The sequence below is a fragment of the Macrosteles quadrilineatus genome, unplaced genomic scaffold (genome assembly GCF_028750875.1).
Source record: "Macrosteles quadrilineatus isolate MER2022 unplaced genomic scaffold, UCM_ALF_1.0 Scaffold_12__1_contigs__length_5162894, whole genome shotgun sequence".
NCBI lineage: Eukaryota > Metazoa > Arthropoda > Insecta > Hemiptera > Cicadellidae > Macrosteles > Macrosteles quadrilineatus.
In genome coordinates, this window is record NW_026542605.1 from 3,629,541 (window position 1) to 3,652,252 (window position 22,712).

General features: G+C 33.9%; 1 protein-coding gene across 2 annotated transcripts in view; it reads right to left on the bottom strand.

Moving 5' to 3' along the window:
* Positions 1-16,153: 16,153 nt before the first annotated feature.
* The window catches only part of LOC129004915 (anaphase-promoting complex subunit 5-like), a 28,262-nt gene continuing 21,703 nt past the window's right edge, over positions 16,154-22,712 (bottom strand). For both annotated transcript variants that reach the window (XM_054433621.1, XM_054433622.1), the window contains exons 8-15: positions 22,539-22,667; positions 22,128-22,189; positions 21,562-21,736; positions 20,492-20,676; positions 18,701-18,938; positions 18,011-18,130; positions 16,763-16,900; positions 16,154-16,360 (exon numbers count right to left, since the gene is read on the bottom strand). In XM_054433621.1, the coding sequence (XP_054289596.1) occupies positions 16,259-16,360; positions 16,763-16,900; positions 18,011-18,130; positions 18,701-18,938; positions 20,492-20,676; positions 21,562-21,736; positions 22,128-22,189; positions 22,539-22,667 (1,149 nt within the window). In that variant the 3' untranslated portion in view covers positions 16,154-16,258. The remainder of the gene's footprint in view (positions 16,361-16,762; positions 16,901-18,010; positions 18,131-18,700; positions 18,939-20,491; positions 20,677-21,561; positions 21,737-22,127; positions 22,190-22,538; positions 22,668-22,712) is intronic.

Here is a 22,712-nt window from a genome sequence, read left to right on the forward strand (position 1 = left end):
CATTTCGTTGACTATAGCCGTTTCAAAATGGCGGCCATCTAAAGTCTTTGACTTCAAATTACATGAAAACCACTAGAGTTACAAAAAAAAACACAAGAATAACAAAATGTAGGAAATTTTATGCCAAATCAAAGGACACATAGATCTTAAAGATCGGACAACAAACAGCTGAGTTATTATTTTTTTAAATAATTAATAATTTCTTTACTGGCTTTTAATTGTTATTGTTTATTCTTTAAAATCATCTGATTAAGAAATTGTTACAACAATGTAACCTTTCTAAATTGTTACAACAATGTAAGACAGCTGGTTTGCCCTAACAACAACATTTAGTTTTTTTACTAGATGGTAAATGTATTAAGTGTCCTATTTTTACCTTAACTATTGAGATCTGTTTAAGGTTACGTAATGTACGTAATGTTTTTTTTTTTTTTTTTTTTTTTTTGTACTCTGTATCAGATGATTTTAAAGAATAAACAATAACAATTAAAAACCAGTAAAGAAATTATTAATTATTTAAAAATTAATAACTCAGTTGTTTGTTGTCCGATCTTTAAGATCTATGTGTCATTTGATTTGGCATAAAATTTTCTACATTTTGTTATCCTTGTGTTTTTTCTGTAACTCTAGTGGTTTTCATGTAATTTGAGATCAAAGGTTTTAGATGTCCGCCATTTTGAAACGGCTATAGTCAACGAAATGAAATTTTGCATGTTTGTGTACCACGTTTAAATACACAAGTGTGTCAAATTTAAAGTTTGTAACTTGATTCAAACTCGAGTTATAAGGTTATTTATAAAAAACACATACAGACAAACAGACGGAAAACGAGGCTCCGGCGACCCATGTTTATAATTTAAAATATTCATGTATTAACCCAAGGAATAATCCTGTGAATTTTTTCGAGAGAGTTCACAAACAACCTGTATAAACATATAGGTAATGTAAAAGTATTATACATATCAATCACATAATAACAATAATCTGTACTATGGGATACAACTTTAACTACACATACAGTCCACTACCTAAACACCGTTATGTGTTTTAATCAACAAGAACTTAAATCTAATGAATTAACAAGTGATTCAAAAAAAGAAACTAAAATTTATAAGGTAGGGGAAAAAATAAGTTCACTGGTTGAAATTACCCAAACACATTGAATTAACAACATCAATTAACACATTGAATTATAACGAAAAGTCCGGATTTTATTTACTCAAACTAAAATATATAGAGTTTTTGTTTTATACATTCATCGTATAGATTTAATATTCTGATTGGAATATCAAGTCTTTTTTCGTTCAAAAGTCTTAAAAATTAGCTTGGAGACTGTATATTATAGCTATAAGTATGAAGTGAACTAACACCACCTTAACAAATATTGTTTACATTAAGTGTATATTATTTGTTCATGGTAATCCTAAGCTGTTTTCTATTATTTTTCACAGTGGTAGTGTAGGTTATTTAGAAAAAACTGGATACGAGGAATTGTAAAAATACTTTTCCTCTAAACCAATTAGAGAAAAGACCAACTGAAATCTACATTATGCAGTAATGAAATTACTATAATTTTAGATTACTTCATACGATCTTACTAAGCTATCAATAAATGTTATGACTGCCGAAAGAGTAAGACAAAGAAAGACTTTTGATGTATACAAAAGAAGATAAGGTATGCAATATATTACGATTACGTCCATCGTTTCTGCAAAATCTTCAGCTTACAATAAACAGTCCTTTGTCAGATTGTGTGTTCTCTTTAAACAGCGTGTATTGTTGTATTCCTTTAAAGTTCATATCTCAAAAATTCTTGTCAAATAACTAAATAAATCCTGTAGCATATTTAATTTATTTAATTCAGCTAACACTTTGAACTTCGTGTATTTTTAATTGCTTTAGTCATGTATATTTTTACAAGCTTTCTCTCATCTTATGAGCAAAGAAATAAAAGAATCCCCCAAACCAGTTTTTTTTTTTTTTGTTGAGACATACACATTAAGCGTAGTTTAAAAGTATTAAAATGTGTGAGTTATGATGAGTTTCCAGCTTGTTTAGTGAGATTTATGTCATGGAATTTTCACTAGCCTTGTAAAAAAAGAAAACATTTAAATCTCTATCGATATTGAATATCTGCCTCTCCCTCTATTATCGATTCCTTGCCAGGATCAACTAGTAACTGTTCATTGATTTTATTTGCAGTTTGAAATTTACGATGACTTGTACAAATGTATTTTAATTTTGATTTGAACTTATTTGACACATGAAAAAATACTTAACAACTTACATGAAATTTAGGGTTACTTTTTTTAGGATTAAAATGAAGAAACTATGCTGCAAAAATATTGTTCAGCTAACTAAGTTAACTTTTTAACCTATATGAACATATAAGGTCAAATAATAATTATCATAATTACAAAAGTAAAACTTTGTGCTGCTGTTTTAAGGTTACAACCCCCGTAGTTTTAGTAACACCGAGTAAAATTAAGAATTGGAATATTTATATGAAAATTTCAGTTGAGAAATCTCTTGCGAAATTAATAATTTCATTGATAATTTGGTATGTGATATTTGAATAAATGTATCGATCCATTTAATGCTAGCTTTATATTGAAAAAGTTGAATAGTATCCTACGGTAATATACAGTATTTATGAGGCTGATTTTTTTACTATACTACCATGTAGGAAAAATGTCGTGACAATGTAAAATTCTGTCAAATGAAAACTGAAATAGTAGTTAGACAAAATATTAATTTGAAAATTAAGTAAAGTAAGTCAATCAATATATGTAATAAGTAAATACCCCCGCCGCAGCAAACCTGCAGACTAAGCGAATTTCCATTTGACTGATTGGATTTACACTGAAATGTCTACTAAAAAATATAACATTAATTACCCATTTAAATAGAATTAGTTTAACAAGTACTTAGGTTTGCTGCATCAGGGAGGGTAAAACTGGTTTTTTTTTGTAAAATGTTAATAGTTAGTAGGAAATAAAAACATTTTCCAAATTTGATCAAAATAGGTTCATAAACAAGCAAACTACAACAGTTTACTTATCCTCCATAAGAATAACATAGGAATTTTAAATTTACAATTTTTTGGAATTTTCTCCGTAACCATTAGGCGCATAATAACGCTTCAATATACTAAATTATTTGTTTTTTTAAGCTCTACAAAATGGTTTGGAAAGAAATTGCTAAATTTTATGTTTTTTGGGTCAAAAATGGGAAAAACCTATTTTTACCCCATAAAACGCCCCGTAAACCCCCGTTCCCATGGTCCGATCATGCTGGATCGCGAACTCGTTCGAATAAACGTAGGTTTACACGTTTGTACCAAATTTCATCAAAATCGGATCATTTTTGCTCGAGTTATCGTGCTAACGGACACATTTATATATATATATAAATATATAAATATATAAACATATAAATATATAAATATATATATATATATATGAATTTTAACGGATGGTGTTTTTGGCCTCTAGGGACCTCAAAACGAAAAAAAAAATCGGTCCCGCGTCCAGGTCTTACCATGAGTACTACGGTAATAGCTTATTCCCTATATGGGAAATTCGCTAAAATCAAGTCTTTGAAAAGAACAGAACAAGATAGAACAACATTACTAAAGTATTTTCCTAAACAGAATAAATGTAAATATAACCCATTCCTGGGACTCCAGGATTGAGTAAAATAACAAAATGGCTAAAAGGCACCTCGTCAACGTCAGTCATTTAGTGTTGTAAGCTTGATAAAATAATCGATGAATGCCTCGAGGTGTATTAGTTTTGCATGTAAAACTAATTATTGCTTTCAATGTGGTAACTTACATTTGATTGGAAGGTAACAGTATATATAAACTGAAAGACCCATTTTAATTAAAACTTCGCACTGATTCGTTTGCTGAAGTAATCAAAACTGTTTTAATTATAATTCTCAAAATTGACGAAAGGGCTTATTTGGGTTTCGTTGGTTAGAATATTTAAAATTCAATTCAGGTCTCAATTATGTGCGGTTTGTAATTGTTTTAAACAAACTATTACGTATAAGCTTTTTGTGAAATCTAATATTACAAAGTAGAATTTGCACTTCAATAAAACATTCTTGTTATGTTATCGTACATATTTAAAACTTTTTCTAAGTTTTGTAATTAAAATTAGGATTGTAACGAAATTAATTTCTTTTTAAACATGTGTATGAAGGAGGTTACAACAAAACAAAAATAATAACTGTTATATGTAATTTTACAAAATAGCCGGTTGAAACTATAGCTCTAAGGTCAAATTATATTTTCATGCAATATCTAATGTGTCAGAAAGGTTTATTTTACAGCTCATTTCCTTCAGTTTGTTGAAACTTGTTATTAAATTTCTGTTATTTCTCGGATATTAAAGAACATTTTACTGCAGCTAAGATGTCGAAGGTAACATTTAATAAAGAAGTTGACATTCGATATCACTTTGCCCCGGCAAAAGATATTAAAGAGTTAGGAAGCAAATTAATAATTTTCTTGACTCATAAAGTTTAACTGTTTGAAATGTTTAACTCAGGATGTATAAAACTTTTAATCGTTGTATTTTTCTTCTTTGAATTGCATACGTTGAAGCTGCACTAATATCAAGAACTTGTAGCAGCTAATACTAAGAATTTCAGATAATTATCATAAAATGAAATCAACGCCCCTTTTAGTGGCTTTCCCGTATAGGGTATAAGCTATTACCGTTAGCCTAATTTCATTGTCAGCCTGATGGATTAACGGCTCTGGTAATTTTATGACGAGATGCGAAGAAGCGCCATTCTATTTGAAGAGATCGGCCAAAGATTTGGATTCACCACTTTACTTTGACAATTTGAATAATTTAATTAATTTTTTTAACCATGACATTTCCGTTAGGTTATTTTATTTTAGATTAGATACGTTATTGCCAAATGAGGATACAAAAAGTGTAAAAAGTCCTAAAATAGTGTATTTTATACTTTTCTGCTAGCCCGTAGGTTTGCTGTTGCGATGGTAATTATTAGTACAACAATGTTTTTTTTATAACCTAAACTGTGTATGTAATTGTGGAGTGCTGGAATTGTACCCCACCCAGATTGGTCACGTCACGACGAATTCTCGAACAAATCGTCGTATACGGGCCAGAATTGTACCCCTCGTACAAATTTGATATTGGTATGCACTGTAAGCCTGGGACAGTCAACAAATATAGCGGGGATCTTTTATTCTAAAGCCCCGGATTCAAATCCAACGTTTTACGAGTAATACAGTTTACAACCCATGGTACGTCTGATAGGAAATTTAATACAAATTCTAAACAAGCCATTGAAAATAATATGTTGGCTAAAAGTTTAGGAAATTTTTATTTGATTAGGCGGTGTCAAGAAATTTGAAAAAATCTAAAAATGGCTGTTGCCGGAGGTGAGTGAGACTAACTATCCAAATTGCGTATTTTGTTGCAATTGGCGTGAATAATAACGTCTTAAAATCTTTGGCACTGACTACCAAACACTCTGTAAATTACAGAGCCTTTTAAAAGCTCTCTTTAGAGCCAAGTACGTCCCAGGGGTAATGTCACATGAGACCAGAGTTTAGACTGCGCCTGGGGAAGTAGTAAATTTGTTAGACCGAGTTTAACGTGACATTGGTAAGTAAAATGTGTGCTAAAGTCCAAGGTTTACTCTCCGTCCTTTACACTTACCATTAAGCTGTGAATTATGTGGGAAACTTCATTGTTTCAATAATATATGTAAAAAAGGCTAATGTAAACCAAATATAGAATCGCCAATATTGAATTATGGATCTAATTAAAAACTTACTTATAAGTAAGTCTATATCGTGATGGAAATATTGAATGAGAAAATGTACCTTGTGATTTTTTTGTAAAAACTCCAAAAAATTAAACATTTTCCATTAAAACATTACTAATAATATGATTTTGGCAAAGTACCTAAAACATCAAGCATAAGTACTTAAAACAGTAATGCTAAAATGTGTTGACGTCTTTATGTGTAGGTTTCACTTTGAACCCATTAAAACCAAATTAAAGTACAGTAACTATTTGACAATTATCCATAAATTTTTGTAGTCAACAACACTTTTTAGCGTTCCCAACCATTAAACACGGAGCAAAATATGCTTCAGATTTTGTTAACAGGTTGAGAAGTTTTACTGTGGATTTAATAATCCGAAACCTCGTTACCATGTTTCTATTGTTCGTTGGGCTTGGATTCCAAATCATATTGTTTTGTACAATTTACCAAGTAATATGTCTTAGTATTGCTTTGCCAAGTACACGTCTTTACTTAAAACAGTAAACCAACTAACTCGTAATTCGCAGACGGTGGTGTTTTATGGATCGTATAAACCTGTAAACCGTTTTGGTCTCATCTTGAATTTTACGGCACACTTTGTTTACTTTATTGCAGGTTAGAATACTTTACCTCAGTTTAAAGGCTTGTAAAATACTTCAGGTAATTATACCAGTAACAGTTATATCGATGGCATCATTTGAAATAAGATTTTAAATACTGTGCTTTAGAAGTAGTGTTACAATTTTATAGTCAATGAGCAAAATCGGCCAACCAGTACTGATGCGTGATAAAATTTTCAGTCAACGGTAATGAATAATTGTCAAAAGCAAATTGACAGCCAGCACTAAGTAGCTGTTAGTAGCGTTATGTCATAGGCCTACGCCTACAGCAGGTAAAGTACTGAGAAAATAGTCAAGTGTGAAAGATAGATTTTAAGAATACTTCAATGACAATGTATTTTATTCTAAATCTACTTTCCAGATTAGCTCAAGTCAACAAACAAACTTGGAGTGGCTACACTAGTATTTTTCAACGGTATAAAATATTTACACAAAACACATCAGGAGTTTTAATAAGTTTATTGGATTATTGATCTACTATGCACGAAAGGATGATGGACAGTTTTATAGGTACGGTACCAGGGAAGGTCGTTGTGTGTGATAACATACATTGTTTAAAGGATGTGATGGTTGTATGTGATGACGTTCGTCGTATGAAGTATATGATGGGTGCATTTAGATAACATACGTTTACTACTGATATAATGGTTCTATGAGGTACGTTTTATATGAAAGCTTTTGTGGTTGTACCATTTTGTTTAGAGTTGAAAGGGCCATAAAAAACAGAATTTAAATCAAAATAAATTGAGTCGTTATTGTGAAAATAAGTTATTTTTGTATTTCACAGATTCTTTTAGAAAAATTCAATTAAAAATAAAAATTTCTAAAAAAGAAGAAATGCCTAGATATGCCATAGATTAGTACGGTACCCACATACCAAATTTCATCCAATTCGGACTACAGGGGTAGTCTGCAGCACTGTACACATCCATATACATTCATACATAGACATCACTTTGAAAACCACTTTTTTATTAAGGGGTACCCATAAATATATATTTCTACTTAAAGCTTTAAACTCAAAAATGTTGACGAAAACAATACTTTCGTCGAGATACGATACAATACAAACACAACAATTTTGAAAATTGTGAGGGCATCACTTACCTTTATACCATATTGTCTGGTGATATCTAGGACTCTTCACAAATGTTATACTGTACTGTTTTATATATATATATATATAAAACCAGAAATCTTGTTTTCAAAATAAAAAATACAGTGCATAAACGTAAAAATAGGAATAAGTAAAAATAGGAGTCTAAGCAATATAGAGTTTCTATGAAATATATTTTTATTGAAACCGACAACAACGTAGCACCTCTTTGCTGGTGACAGAGTTAATGGTTCGTGGGGTTTGGTGGTGGCAGACTTTATGTTGTGCGTTGTTGTGTGTCCACACCAACCGGGCTTTTGGGTTTTATAACTTTTATTGCAGTATAACTAACGGAGAATGTGTAAAACGACAGTATTTGGTTCCATACCTTTCGTACAGTTTATTTGGGATTTGGTGAATCAATTTACAATTTAAAAACGATTACAATAATTTAATAACAACAAAATGTAAAGAGACAACAATACTACTGAATAAACTTGAGGAGTATTTTATAAGATTGGATGATACCATTGACTATATACTATTATATAGTCAATGCTAGTAAAAAAATCTGAAACTAACTCAATTTTTAAAAATTTGCATTTAACATTATGAATGTACTACTTAATGACACCAAATCTAAGTTGATGAATTGTAAATTATTCTTCGTCTCCAGATTTTAATTAATGACAAATTGACGATGAGGTCTATATGCTTGTTTTCGTCATGTCTTGTCTGAAAGCTGAGCAACATCGTATATAAAAATATGGAGTAAAATAAAATATTAAAAGATAGTATATTGTTTGAAACATGAAAGAATTCATCATTGATTGTGGTGCATATTTTTTTTCTGAGCCAAAGATGTCAGATTTTTTCAGAATCTATAGATTTGTTTGATTTATGACAGCATCAACTGCGTCAGAGGAAAAAATACGTTTACGGTTGACTCTTACAATCAACGGATTGTACCACCAATTTATTTAAAATGTTTAAAACGGTCAAACTCGCTGTGTAAGGCTTGTGGTTAAATCCTACTATTAAACCTCCTTTAAACAGTAGTTTGCAAAATCTTAAAACAGAGGTCATCCAACCTGTAATAAAGTAAACAAAGTGCGTCATAAAATCAAGATGAGATCCAAACGGATCACGAGTTTACAGGTCCACAAAACTGTCACTGTCTGTGGTTTACAAGTTTGTTGGTTTATGGTTTTAAGTAGAGCATATTTAGTATCAATTGAAGGTAAGATTACATGGCTAGGCTTCCTCTATTGGACTTGTATTTTAATATTAAAGTCGACTCATTTTAACTTGTAATAACTCAAATTTGTTTAAAGTTTTTGCTGAAGAACTTTCATTCCTCATTGTGTTTGTTATGTAATGAAATGTGCTGGTAACCCAATGTGAATAAAAGATCTACCTTGCTGGTAACCTACTGAAATAAACAACATTTTTCATTCACGATTCTTTTCTATTGTTCGAATACTTTGGAAATAATAAAACCCTAATATAAATAATCAGTTTAATTGGAAACATTCCACATATTACGGTAAAAGTTTGAGTTATTCTAGCCTAAATAAATAAATTTTAAAATGGAATTCACATTTTTCTTATCAGATTGTTTAAGAGGTTCATTACATGGTAAAATTTGGTAACAAAAAATATTATTATTTCTACTTTTTGCTTACATTCACTACAATATGAGCAGTTCAATCTTTTTTAATTAACACTAAGCAAGTTTCTACAATGACCTTTGTATAATTTTAGACAGGCGTGATTTAAGAATGGGTTGTATAGTAAATCAATTATTTTGTATTCATTAATATTTAACTTATAAGTTTATCCCTACCGGTGTAATTTCATCTTGTACGGTCATCCTGTAAAAACTAAACCTCCAAAATGTAAAAAATGTTTGGTGTGTAGAGTTTAGTTTTTCTAGTGTGATCCATTACAAAATTTACAGGGGGTCTCCAGACTTGGAAAGCTGTAAATTCAATTTCACTACTGAGAATTTCAATTGACTGCCATTTTTTACTGGGTTGAGATAGATACCCTTAGTTTGCGTTGTTAAATTTCTTTTATCAAGACCTTCAAAATGAGGGGTCACTCGTGTCGATGTGTCTTACCATTTGAAATTTTTGAGTTTCCCCCAAAATCCCCCATTTCAGGGATGAACACGAAGTAGCAGTTATGTCCAAAAAGTACTTCATAACATGCCATAAAGGTGTGCAGAGTTTAGTTTTTCTAGTGTGAGCCGTTAAAAAATTGACAGGGGGTCTCCAGAGTTTTTATTAACCCTGTATACAGTGTGTATTCATTTTATACTAGAGGTCGTCCAGTGGTCAAAAACTCGACCAAACATATGTAATGTACAGACTTCTCTATTTTCACCCCACGCTGTAAATAAAACATGTAATTGTAATTTCTTCCATTTGTTTTGATATTCTATTTATATGTTGTTATTTCGTCACCTGCAACCCATATGGCCCATGTTAATTTTGTTTAATCTCAAACTCGTTTTTGGTGCTTATTTTTGAGCCTATTTTAATTTATTAAGGGATTCTGCACATCTACTGGTAAATATCTTTCCAACAGTATGCGTAGATTTTCCCTGCGATGCACAAGAGCTGAGATAAAAGGTTTTAAAGAAACATGCTTGCCTATTAATATAAAGATTACAGATTATATTAATCTTTGAACAACTGAATCAACCTTGTGACGTCCACCTGTAATGATATACCAAATTTGGATCTGATATCTTCTTTTTATTTTAACACGTTCACATTTTTAACATGAAATTTTTCATTCACATGGACCAGCGACGCACATATGCGACGGCCGGTTTCCACCCATAGACTGCTGTCGCATATTTGTGTCGGGGTTCTAATGTTATTAAAATGCTTATATCTTTGTAACGGTCTATTTGAAGGCACTGGATTCCCTGCAGAGGTCTACAGAGATGTTTGACGCAAAACTGTGTCGCTTGGTCTGTGGATGATGATTAGTGACATCACATGATAGTTTGAAAAACTGGTCTTTACGTTTCTGCATCACTGTATGTATGTATGCAGTATGTATTCTGCATTATCCTATGTAGCTTTAATATTTTTATTCAATTTTAAACTGTTTTATACTTTCACCTCAAAATACAAACAAAAATTAACTGTCGAATATTCAACGTTTGGTCTATTTCATAAAAACTATGATAATTTTCACTATTGTCTTCGCTGTAGACCGGGCGTCGCAAATATGCGACATAACAAAAGGTTATAAAAAATATAAAAAAAAAACAAGAACAAATTATTTAAAAACACGATTGTAGCGTATTACAATGTAAATGATCATTGTTTTACAGATTTTCGCCCGTGGTCTGTGTGCGCTGTTAACCAAGTGACACCCGGTCTATGCGTAAGATTCAAACGTGTACATGCGACGCTCAGTAGCGAACGTGTTAAAGTCGTCCTAAGACTTGTAACCCTGTAATATTATACATTTAAATTACTAACAGTACTCATTTTGTGTATTTTTTCAAAGCCATGAGCAATTTTAAGTTTTTTCATAGAGATACAGTAAAACCCTGGTATTGCTCTAATTCAACGTAAACTTTTTAAAGATTTGTATTAAAAGCCCAAAGATGTATTCTGTCTGACTTACTCTAACATACTCGGGTTTTTAAAGTAGTTTAGCTTAAAGCTGTACTGCTAAGTTCTTTTAAACATTGAACTATTGTTTAAAAAACATGCATAATTCACTTTTTCTTATTTTTTTAGGCACAAATGTGTTCAAACCTACATAATTAATGGTTGATGGAATATAATAAATTAATAGCTTATTCCCTATATGGGAAATTCACTAAAAAAGGTCTAGTTTGATTTAACATTTTCTTCAAATGAACACAGTTAATTGAAACCATGACTGTAATTTCAAGATTTCAACCAATAAAACCCAAATAAGCCCTTTCATCAATTTGAAGAATTGTAATTAAAGCAGTTTCGATTTCAGCAAATGAATCATTGAGTAGTTTTAATTAAACTGGATCTTACTGTTTGCTGATTCTAAACCTTCCAATCAAGGTTAAGAGTTTTCTACATTGTAAGCATTGCTAAGTTTAACATGCACTGTTTACATACATTAAGAAAAACTTTAGTAACTAGTTTATTACTATCTTAAGTTGAAGATTTTTTTTTTAGTAATCTAGTTCTTTTGGTATAGTCAGTAGCGCTGGTTTGGAAAGGTAAAACTTGTTATTCACTGTTTTGTTTGCCAAGTGTTTTTCTTTGTTTAAAAATGTAAAATGTATATTGTGCGAGTTGCCCTCGAAGAGCAGTTTTTCTTTCCAATTAATCCAATTAATTGTTCAACCAGTTACTGTATACGATTGCCAAAAAATTGTATCCTGCTATTATTAAATGGTGTGATGATCCTTAAATCTAGTTACAGTACCTAAATCAGCTGTAGGTCCATTTTTGGACTCAGCTCTAAATGTTGTAAGAGATGTTTTTTTTTTTTTTTTTTTTTTTTTTAACAAAAACTGTAGATTAATTCAAGTGATATTTAAATTGGTGAGCTAATAATAAATCAATCAATACACTCATTCCTTAGATTTAAACAAAGTTTGATAAGACTGTTTGGCTAGCCGAGTGGTTATAGTGCTCACCTAACAATCAAAAGGGCGCTGGTTCGATCCTGAAAAAAGTCAGTAGCTTTTTTATGTTTGAAACTGGAACTGGACCCAACTCTTCCTCATCATTGTGATTCAAATAAATTATCCTGGCTAATATAACAGCTGATCTGTAATGTGCTGCTTAGTCGGTAAAAGGCATTACTTCTCACACCATTCTCCACCATTTCTCAGATTGATAAACTATGGTATGGTGTTATAGGCATTATTAATTTGTAAATAATCTTTTCCTACAGTCACCCGACAAAGTTGGCTTCCTTGTACTGTTTATAGTACAGAAAGCTGCTAATTGCTGCATATTTATACTTTGCCGTACGGTTTATACTTTGCCGTACGGTTTATACTTTGCCGCACATCAGGATTCCAACGAAACAACACAAAACAGCGTGGTTCTATTATGCCCGTAATCCGTGTACGCTTGGAAATAGGTTGGCAACACTTAAAGATAATAATACTATGAGCAGCTGATTGACTATTATAACTACGATTTAACCTGTCATTTCGTGTTTATAGTTTTGGGATTTCTGAACTTTCTGGACTTTTCTTTTAAACGTTTTTAAAACATTCCTACGGACCGCGGGTACTACTTTCTCTAGGGCACCATTTGTGTTGCCAGCTGAACCTAAAAACGTGTTGTATAGTGTTTGAAAGACTAATTATTATTTATATTATAGTGACTGTAGGAAAAATATAATGTGTAACACGAGTGAAAAAGGCCTTTGCTGCACTCGAGATCATTCCGCACTCGCCTGCGGCTCGTGCGTAAACATTGCTCTCGTGTGCAGCAAAGTGCCACTTTCACCACTAGTTACACAAATAACTATTTCCTACAGTCACCCGACAAAGTTGGCCTCCTTGTACTGTTTATAGTACAGAAAGCTGCTAATTGCTGCATATTTATACTTTGCCGTACGGTTTATACTTTGCCGCACATCAGGATTCCAACGAAACAACACAAAACAGCGTGGTTCTATTATGCACGTAATCCGTGTACACTTGGAAAAAGGTTGGCAACACTTAAAGATAATAATACTATGAGCAGCTGAGTGACTATTATAACTACGATTTAACCTGTCATTTCGTGTTTATAGTTTTGGGATTTCTGAACTTTCTGGACTTTTCTTTTAAACGTTTTTAAAACATTCCTACGATCTTAATAAACAAGAAAATGCCTTTAAAGCATTTTTTTGGCGCGGAAACCACTTCAAATTACAAAAACATACGGAACTATATTCTCAAAACGCGGAGCACATTTCTTGCCGAGGAAAAATAGCGGAGTGATACGGACCGGGTACTACTTTCTCTAGGGCACCTATTTGTGTTGCCAGCTGAACCTAAAAACGTGTTGTATAGTGTTTGAAAGACTAATTATTTATATGCTTTATAGTGACTGTAGGAAAAATATAATGTGTACTATGAGTGCAAAAGGCCTTTGCTGCACTCGAGATCATTGCTCTCGTGTGCAGCAAAGTGCCACTTTGCCTACTAGTTACACAAATAACTATTGATGACAATTTTTTTGCAGAACACTGTGCCTTTTTGTGGGTAATTTTATTACAAGCAACATTTTGATACGAAAAACTATGCCAAGCGTATCTTTTAAATTAGTTTATAGCTACTACATTTTTCTCCTCACAAGCAATACTGGATCAAGAACTATATTTTGCACTTGAAACCTCCTTCCCTTGAATGATTCCTGAATTTCAATTGCCTAACAGTGTAGTAGGGTAGGGGGCAGATGGATCCACAAACTTTTTCAATCTATTCAAACTTTTAAAAGTTTAATGAAAAGTCAAGTACCCTGTCAAACTTTAATCTTGTGATCGAACCCAGTTTGACTTTTAATAAGCTTTATTGGCAGTGTAAGAATCGGAGATGCCGCAGTATACGTTGTTAGATGATTATCTCAAGCGCTAAAGAAATTGAAATTGTTATCTATATCTTAAAAGAAGAACTATGTATGTATGTATGTATGTATGGACTCCAAGACCACTTGACAGATTGTAAAACTTTCAGGCATTATTCAAGGATGGTTTGTGAGAAGTTTGGAGCAGATCCGTCAAAAGGGCTCCGCCCCAGAGGGTTTTAAGTGGTCCAATGTCAGACTTTTGGAACTACAATGTTTACAAATAAATATAATTTAAAAACAGATGTTTACTTTCACCAACTGTTGGTTTGAATAATCACAACATTCTGTATTAGTGATGATTAGGAATAGTGCCACAATATTTCCACAGAATGCAGCACAGAAAACTATTTTACTTTTAGATAAGACCAAATATATTAAACCCCAATCGCAGCACACCTGTGCACTCAACAATGTTTAAATTATTCTTCCCTACTATATTAAATAAGTAAACATAAAAAGTAAAAACCTTTATCAAAGTAAAAACTTATATATTCATACACCTAATCTAATATATAAAATTCTCGTGTCACAGTGTTTGTCTGCAAACTCCTCCGGAACGACTTCACCGATCGTTATGAAATTTGGTGTGTAAATTCTGTAGGTATGCGAATCGGACGTAAACTATTTCCCGTTTCGAAATTCTTAAAAGGGCTCCGCCCCAGTGGCTCTGGAGTTTCCCATGTTAACCTTATGAGAAATGGAATTAATGAATCTTAACAGCTGTTTCAATTAAACAAGTTGGTTCTGTTCTATGATGTTCAATAGCATTAAAGTTACAAGGATTACCAACAGGGTGCAGCACTATTATTTCTTTTACATTTATGACAACAGCTAATTTGCAACCAAAAGGTGAGTGAGCGTAGCGAACGAACTTCAACCCGGAGGCGAGTGAGCGTAGCGAACGAGCTAACCCGAAGGCAAGTGAGCGTAGCGAACGAGCTCCAACCCAAAGGTGAGTGAGCGTAGCGAACGAACTTCAACCAGGACGTGATTGAGCGATGCGAACGAGCTAACCTGAAGGCAAGTGAGCGCAGCGAACGAGCTCCAACATAAAGGTGAGTGAGCGTAGCGAACGAGCTCCAACCCATATTTACTAGCTGACCCGGCGAACTTCGTATCGCCTAAGTTATAGGTTTCCCCTAAGACAGACCGATGGAAAGAAAGTACCGTTACGTTTAATTTTCAAGATGATCTCGTTCGCATCGCTCAATCACGTCCTGGTTGAAGTTCGTTCGCTACGCTCACTCACCTTTGGGTTGGAGCTCGTTCGCTATGCTCACTCACCTTTAGGTTGGAGCTCGTTCGCTGCGCTCACTTGCCTTCAGGTTAGCTCGTTCGCTACGCTCACTCGCCTCTCTCGTTCGCATCGCTCAATCACGTCCTGGTTGAAGTTCGTTCGCTACGCTCACTCGCCTCCAGGTTGAAGTTCGTTCGCTTCAACCTGGAGGCGAGTGAGCGTAGCGAACGAACTTCAACCAGGACGTGATTGAGCGATGCGAACGAGAGAGGCGAGTGAGCGTAGCGAACGAGCTAACCTGAAGGCAAGTGAGCGCAGCGAACGAGCTCCAACCTAAAGGTGAGTGAGCATAGCGAACGAGCTCCAACCCAAAGGTGAGTGAGCGTAGCGAACGAACTTCAACCAGGACGTGATTGAGCGATGCGAACGAGATCATCTTGAAAATTAAACGTAACGGTACTTTCTTTCCATCGGTCTGTCTTAGGGGAAACCTATAACTTAGGCGATACGAAGTTCGCCGGGTCAGCTAGTAAATATATAAAGATATAGATTGTAAAGAACTATCATTATCATTTAAAATAATAGTTGTTAGCCCAGCAACGCGCGCCGGGTAACTGGTAGTTGAATGAAATGAATTAGTAACTTATCTTACCAATACAATTTATGCAAAAGAATAACACAGGGTAACTTAAATATCAAGTTAGATATGGAGTTTAAGGCATGTATAGAAATTATTACACAAACTAAAATAATGTTTTTTTTTATATTTAAAATGCATATTTATTTACAAGTTGTTCTTAAATAAATAACTTATTTATTTACAAAAAGTAGATCATTCTAAAACAAATGTCCACACTTTTTTACAAAATATCAATTTTGTAAATAAAACTTCCACTTCAGATCAAACTTGAACTACAGTGGGATATTCTTCGTCAAGTTGTCTAAACTCATAAGAAAACTTATTTCTTTCTGCATAGCAGCCAAGTTCATTGGCTAGAAGAGCCTAAAAAAACATAGAAATGACTTTAATTACACATTTTTTGTACAATTTTTACAAAAACATTTCCAAACAGATCCATGTTTCACAAAAACGACTCACATTTTTTCCAACTTGGTCTTGTCAGTCAGGTTGGCAAACACATTATAATTGCTAGATAAAACAAGTTTATAAATTAAAATTACCTTTCTGCTCTATTTAACAACCATTATTTCAGTTTATACAACTTTTAAGTTTTAGTGAAATTTCTCTATAGGGAAGTAGCTATTAAGAATTTATATAGTAAAATGTTATTTTTAGGAAAACTGTGGTGTTGTTAACTTGAATTGGCAATATAACTTAATTATTACATGAGCTTTTTTGGCAAAGGACTAATTGGTAGGACAACATGAGGTAAAAAAGACAAACCTGTAAATACACAGCTTCCTTTGCCTTGGTGTATGCCTCCATGTGCAGAAAGTTGTCTTTGACTTTGGTAAGAAGACGGATTGCATCTGCGATTACTTCCCTCCGAAACTCCGGTTCTCCCGACGCTACTGATGCAACCTTCACAACAATACTGTGGGTTAACAAAGTAAAATATAAATTTGCAGATTCTGTAAACTTGCACTTAAAATCTCTAATTTCCAAATAAGGACACAGTTTTTTAGATTATTTGGACATAAGTAGAGGGCTAACATGAGTAAAGAATATTATTTTAAATAAACTGAAAAGAATATATTGGGCAAACACAAAAGAATACATAAATCAACTAGAGGTTAGTAGCTGGTTGTATATTTATTTAGAGTGTACTTTAAAGAATAAATCCAAAACTGGTTAAGATATATTGTTAAGAGTCCTTGGAGGCTGGCAGTCATCTCGAATAATTTCAAACAGCTGCTGAAGAGTTAATCATCATCCAAAAATAGTTTTTCAAACACCAAAGAAGTGATTATAATTTAAATATCTGGTATACTATGAGATAATAAATTGTCTTTGTTGTTTTGAGTTGATTTCCAAGGGAGTTCATGGAAGCCAACGGCTAAATTGGATTTGTCCGTCATAAGATCAATGTTAATTTCGTTATTTTTAAACAGCGACTGAGGAGTTATTTACCATCTCAAAATATTTTTTTCAAATACCAAAGTGATTGTAATTTAAATATCTAGTATACTATGAGATTACAAATTTTCTTAAATTTTATTTTTTTTTTTTATTGTTTTATGACTTAGAACTAGAATGTATAGGCTCCAAGGACTCTTAAGGAACTTCCACTGCTTGATTTCTATTTCATTACCATAATAAGGAATATGAGCCTGGCACTAAAAAATAGTACAGCAGGGAAGGAAACGGCTTCTTTGCTCCACAGTTGCCTTGAGCGCCCCACTAGTACCAGTTCCTTAGTGAAATCGATAAGTTGATGAGTATCAAAGGGATATGATCCAGGATTAGAGATAGGAGAACCCAAGTGAACAAACATGTGTTTACAATGTGTAGGTTATGTTACCTGTTGTGATCTTGTTCTTGTGGTTAGACTACCACTGTTTAGAAGACTATGTCTTCATTGTCAAGTCTACGTGGACATTAAGCGTCACCAATCATTACTATTGTAATAATCATAGTGATCCAGAAGCTATCTACGCCACAATGAAACAGGTTTTTGTTCATAATATTTACCTTGCACTGAACAAACAACATGATTGCTGAAGCCTGATCGTAATGTCCTCCATGTGAGAGAACTACAAGGAGCGACTGATCCATCAGCTTGAGAGCTTGGTTGGGGAGGTTCATCTGCAACTGAACATGGACTAGGGTTATAACAGCGTGATTCAGGAAAAATTACACTTTCTGTTTATGCGTACTGTTTATGCGTGCAACAAACCTGCTACCATGTTATGTCCACAGTTTACTTACAACAAAATAGGCAAAAGATGAAAGAGAAATAGTGCACCTTTGACCCTTACTTTTACTTGTTTTTTTGTTTCAGCGTAGTTTTTTTTATGTTTAGTGGATGTGCCGGGCCGAGACGCTAAGCACTAGACTAGCATCACCCGAAATACACTCACTCATTCACTTGCCTCTCTCGTACCAAAGGAGGATTATAATAATGATAGGTCAATCATTAGTTCTTGTCGAGCAACAAGACATGCTGTGAATATCAAATCTGTACTCTGGATTGGTTAGGATGATATGCATCATGAGGGTGGCAGACAGTCTATACCCATCAAACAAACAAATGAGTGACAGATGCTCAGAGCAGTAAAGGTAGTAGATTTTACCATGTATGTAATTTCTAAAAAATATTTTTTTCATACTATATTATTTTTTGCTACTTGTTTGAACTAAAAGTCTGTATTTTATGTTTACCTGAACATAAGCCAATTGCATGGCGACCAAAGCAGTCAGATAGTCCAGGTAATGATAGTTAGCGATGGACAGAGCAGCAGTCAGTATGCACACAGCAGCAGACTGACTAGCTCTAGCAGCTAGCAGAAGAGCTCTAACTCTCACTGAGGGACACAAGGAAGGTCCTCCATCTAGCACTGTAGTCAATGCTGCTATGGCACCTACACTGTCTCCCTTGCACATGAGTAGCTCTCCCTCTCTGTAACATCAACACTATGTGCAAGGTTGCCACTCACACTTCAAAACTAATTTAACGGTTGGGTTTGATAGCGACACAGCAAGTGTTTTCAGCAATGTCACACCATGTAGTGGGGCAGCCTAGAGACACCCAGGTAAGCTGGGTTATCCTTGCTTTACATTTGGCAAGAGATGTGTACCGGTCGGGAGTAAAGTCCAAGGGTCTCCAGAGGTATTGTTGCCAACACTTCTCTAAAAAGGGAGAGTAGGCCCTAAAGAGGACGGGAAGATAAAATAAAATAATAAATATAATGCTGGAAAAACTTGAGTTTAAGGTTTATATGGCTATCAGATAGGTACCAACAATGAGTATGTAAATTTAGAGTTTAAGCAATGATGTGGACAGTACGATGGGTGAAGCGCGAATAATACCTAGATGACAATGTCCGCATGCCACCCTCCCTCTTCCAATATGGGATCAAGTAACTTTAACGTACGTCTCTTTTTTCTTAACATTTGAATTGACGTCACGTTATTCACCATTAGATAAACATAAAAGGCTAAAAAAGAACTAAGACAACTGTTACAACATAACTAAAATACAAAAAACAAAAACAACTAAAGATTACAATTAATTGATAATGTAAGGTCTTTCCTTAGCAATCCTATTATTGTATGTACTATCCGATATTAATTTCGGACCCGAAGGTCCATCTTCAGTTGGAGTCTAGGTAGACCAAATATTTATAATAGATTCCACCTGATGATTTTGACAGTTGCCGGCAACGTGTTCCCTGACTAGATTGAGGTTATCCCACACTTTTAAAAACCTTGGTTTTTGCCCCTAATCTTTATACCATATTCGTGTCGACTGTTATTTGTAATGTGTTAAATGTTAATAGCCTATACTATCTATGAAACCCATCGGGTGGATTCTACAGCTACTACAGTAAACCTTCAATAGTTCGACACTCCTTGTAGTTCGACACGGGCTGAGGCTGCCCGTCCAAACATTAGCGATCAATACTTTGTTTTGACACGATCGCCGGTCAATGACCAGGACCAGTTATTTCCAGTTAACAGAGTGAAAAACAATCAATGATCACAAAATATTTTGTCCAGTGATATTTAGCCTAATGGTTACTATTGTGATGAAAGTTGACTTGAGCATTAATTTGTCATTTATTGACTTGAGACTAATGAACAGTGAAATAAGCTTTTTAGTGTTCAATAAATTTGGGTGATTTCATTTTTATAGAAAATTACTATTTTTACTTTCCTGTATATTAAACTCCATTTACAGCCTATAGTTTGACACCCATATATATTTGGTCTACCTAGACTCCGACTGAAGATGGACTTTCGGGTGCAGGCAGCAAAGCACAATCAGTAGTTGTTGTGTTATTGAATGATTTTGTCATTTTCATATTCATTTCATGAAAGCATCAGTCAATTAGCAAAAGTATTGTTAAAAGAAAATTCAGAAAAATTTAGATTTTGACTAATTAATTTAAATAACTGGAATCTCATCTAGAGAATTAAGCAATCTACTAATTTAAGAGTGGCTTCACTAACCGTAGCAGAGCTTCCCACTTGTTGAGTGTGGCCATCTGTCTGACAGCGGTGTGAGCCGCATGCCACTGTCCTCGGTAGAGACTGCGAGTGAAGTACAACACTTGCTCACTCAGCTGCCACGAGGAGGAGTTAGGGTACCTCTCTCTGGCATGGTCCACCACCACCATCGCCAGATCATACTCTCCCTGCAAAACATTGATTCAGGATTAAGTGAGCAGTTTTGTCCACAAACAAGGAAAGGAATTCAATGTTGATTACAGGTCCAGATCTGCTTCTCTGAGAAACTCATTATCCAAATCAAGCACTTGATATCTAACCGTCAAAACCTTTTTACTTGGGATATATGAAGTACTAGCAGAGCACCCGTCCTTCGTACGGGGTTGGCATATAAGTATAAAATGCTTATTGCAGTTATACTCAAGCTTTGAGTTTGCAATGGGGGAGGACACAGTTTGATAAAATTTTGTTCATAAATTTACGGTATGATATAGTATAACACATCTACCATTGCCATAATGTTCTACCACTGCACCTAAACAATAGAAAAAAATAAATTTCAAACATTCGCACAATATCACAAATTATTCATTAAATTAAAAACTCAAACCTAACTGTAAACAATCCTACTTTGACAGTTCTCATTGTGTATCACAGCTTTTTGTTGCTGCTTAGTTCAAATTAGCTGTCATATAGCAAAAACAAAATAATAATAGTGTCGCACCCTGTTGGGAAACCTTTATAACTTTTTAATGCTATTGCATATTATAGAACCAACTAGTAAAGTTGAAACAGCTGACTAAATTCTTTAATTCCCTTTAAATATGAATACTCATAAGGTTAACATGGGGAACTACAGAGCCACTGGGGCGGAGCTCGAAAGGAATTTTGAGATAAGAATATGCCTAAATGTTAATTGGGAATGTGAGCTATCATCATGTCAAATTTCAGCCCAATCCGTCCAGTAGTTTATGTGTGATTGAGCAACGCACACACAAACTCACAAACTTTCAGATTTATAATATTAGTAAGATATGCAATTCCCTCATCTAGATCTCAATAGTTGTGAGTACCAGTTCGGTGAGTCGCAGCGCCATGCCACATATAGCCTGACACGTAGCCTCTCCGTTGTAAGAGTTGAGCCCTTGTATGGCATCTACTGAGTCCAGGTGTAGTAGCAGTTGGCTGGATAGTGAGGCCATGTCAGCCTTTCCATACAGAGTCCACAGGGCTGCCTTGTGTGCCATACTGCGATCATAACAGTGGAGTTGTCACATGAGGAAGAGAATTAAAAGAATATAATAGTCAATACATGTTGAGGAAATATAGCTCAGTTCAATCCATCATAAGTCATGGGTTTATATATTTTACCAAATAGGCTTGTATTTACTTAAAGAAGAAGTCAGAGATCTGTTAATACTGTTCAAACACAAAAATGTATGATTGATTTTAGTTAATAATTGTGTGAATTCTTGAACTAATTAAGATCTTCTACTCCCTTAAGTGTCTGGATGTTTTGTTTTATCTGTGGTTAAAACAGTTTATTATATATTAGTACTTAAAAAAATATTTCAAAATAATAGTTCAATTTTATTTAATAATGAAATACCAACTGGAACTGCTGTGTGCTGGTTCTTACCTATGAGCAACCAGGTCCATCATAGAGAACTGACAGTTTAATACATCACTTCTCATCAGAACCTGCAACATACACAGACTGCTTAGTAGTCAATCATTGACAAACTAGAATCATAGATTCAAAGTTACGACTTTCTAAAGAACTCTTACACAGAAACAAAGTACACTTATTATTTTTGTATAGGCATGTCTGTTTTGAGGTTTGATTACTCTATTCTTAATTTACTTCGCTACAGAATTGAATATAAACTACTTTAAAATAACTGTGTTATAATCTTTAGCAAAAAGTTTACCAAAATTGAGAGTTGAGTTTTCTAGTTAGGTAGACCTATTGCATTATCGTGGGCTATAACATTATTACAAATAGCTAAAAGTTAAAATGCAAACATCATAGCGACACTGACGTACATACCTCAAAAACAAGAGCTGGTTTTCCTCCAGTGGTCCCAGCAAACTGTGCGAAAGACTGAAGTCCCAGGGATGTGAGATAGTTTAGGCTTAGATCACTACACTTGGATATTGACCTCTCCATCAAAATCTCCTGAAACATGACTCCAGTTCCTTTAATGTTTTTTTAATTCCCATA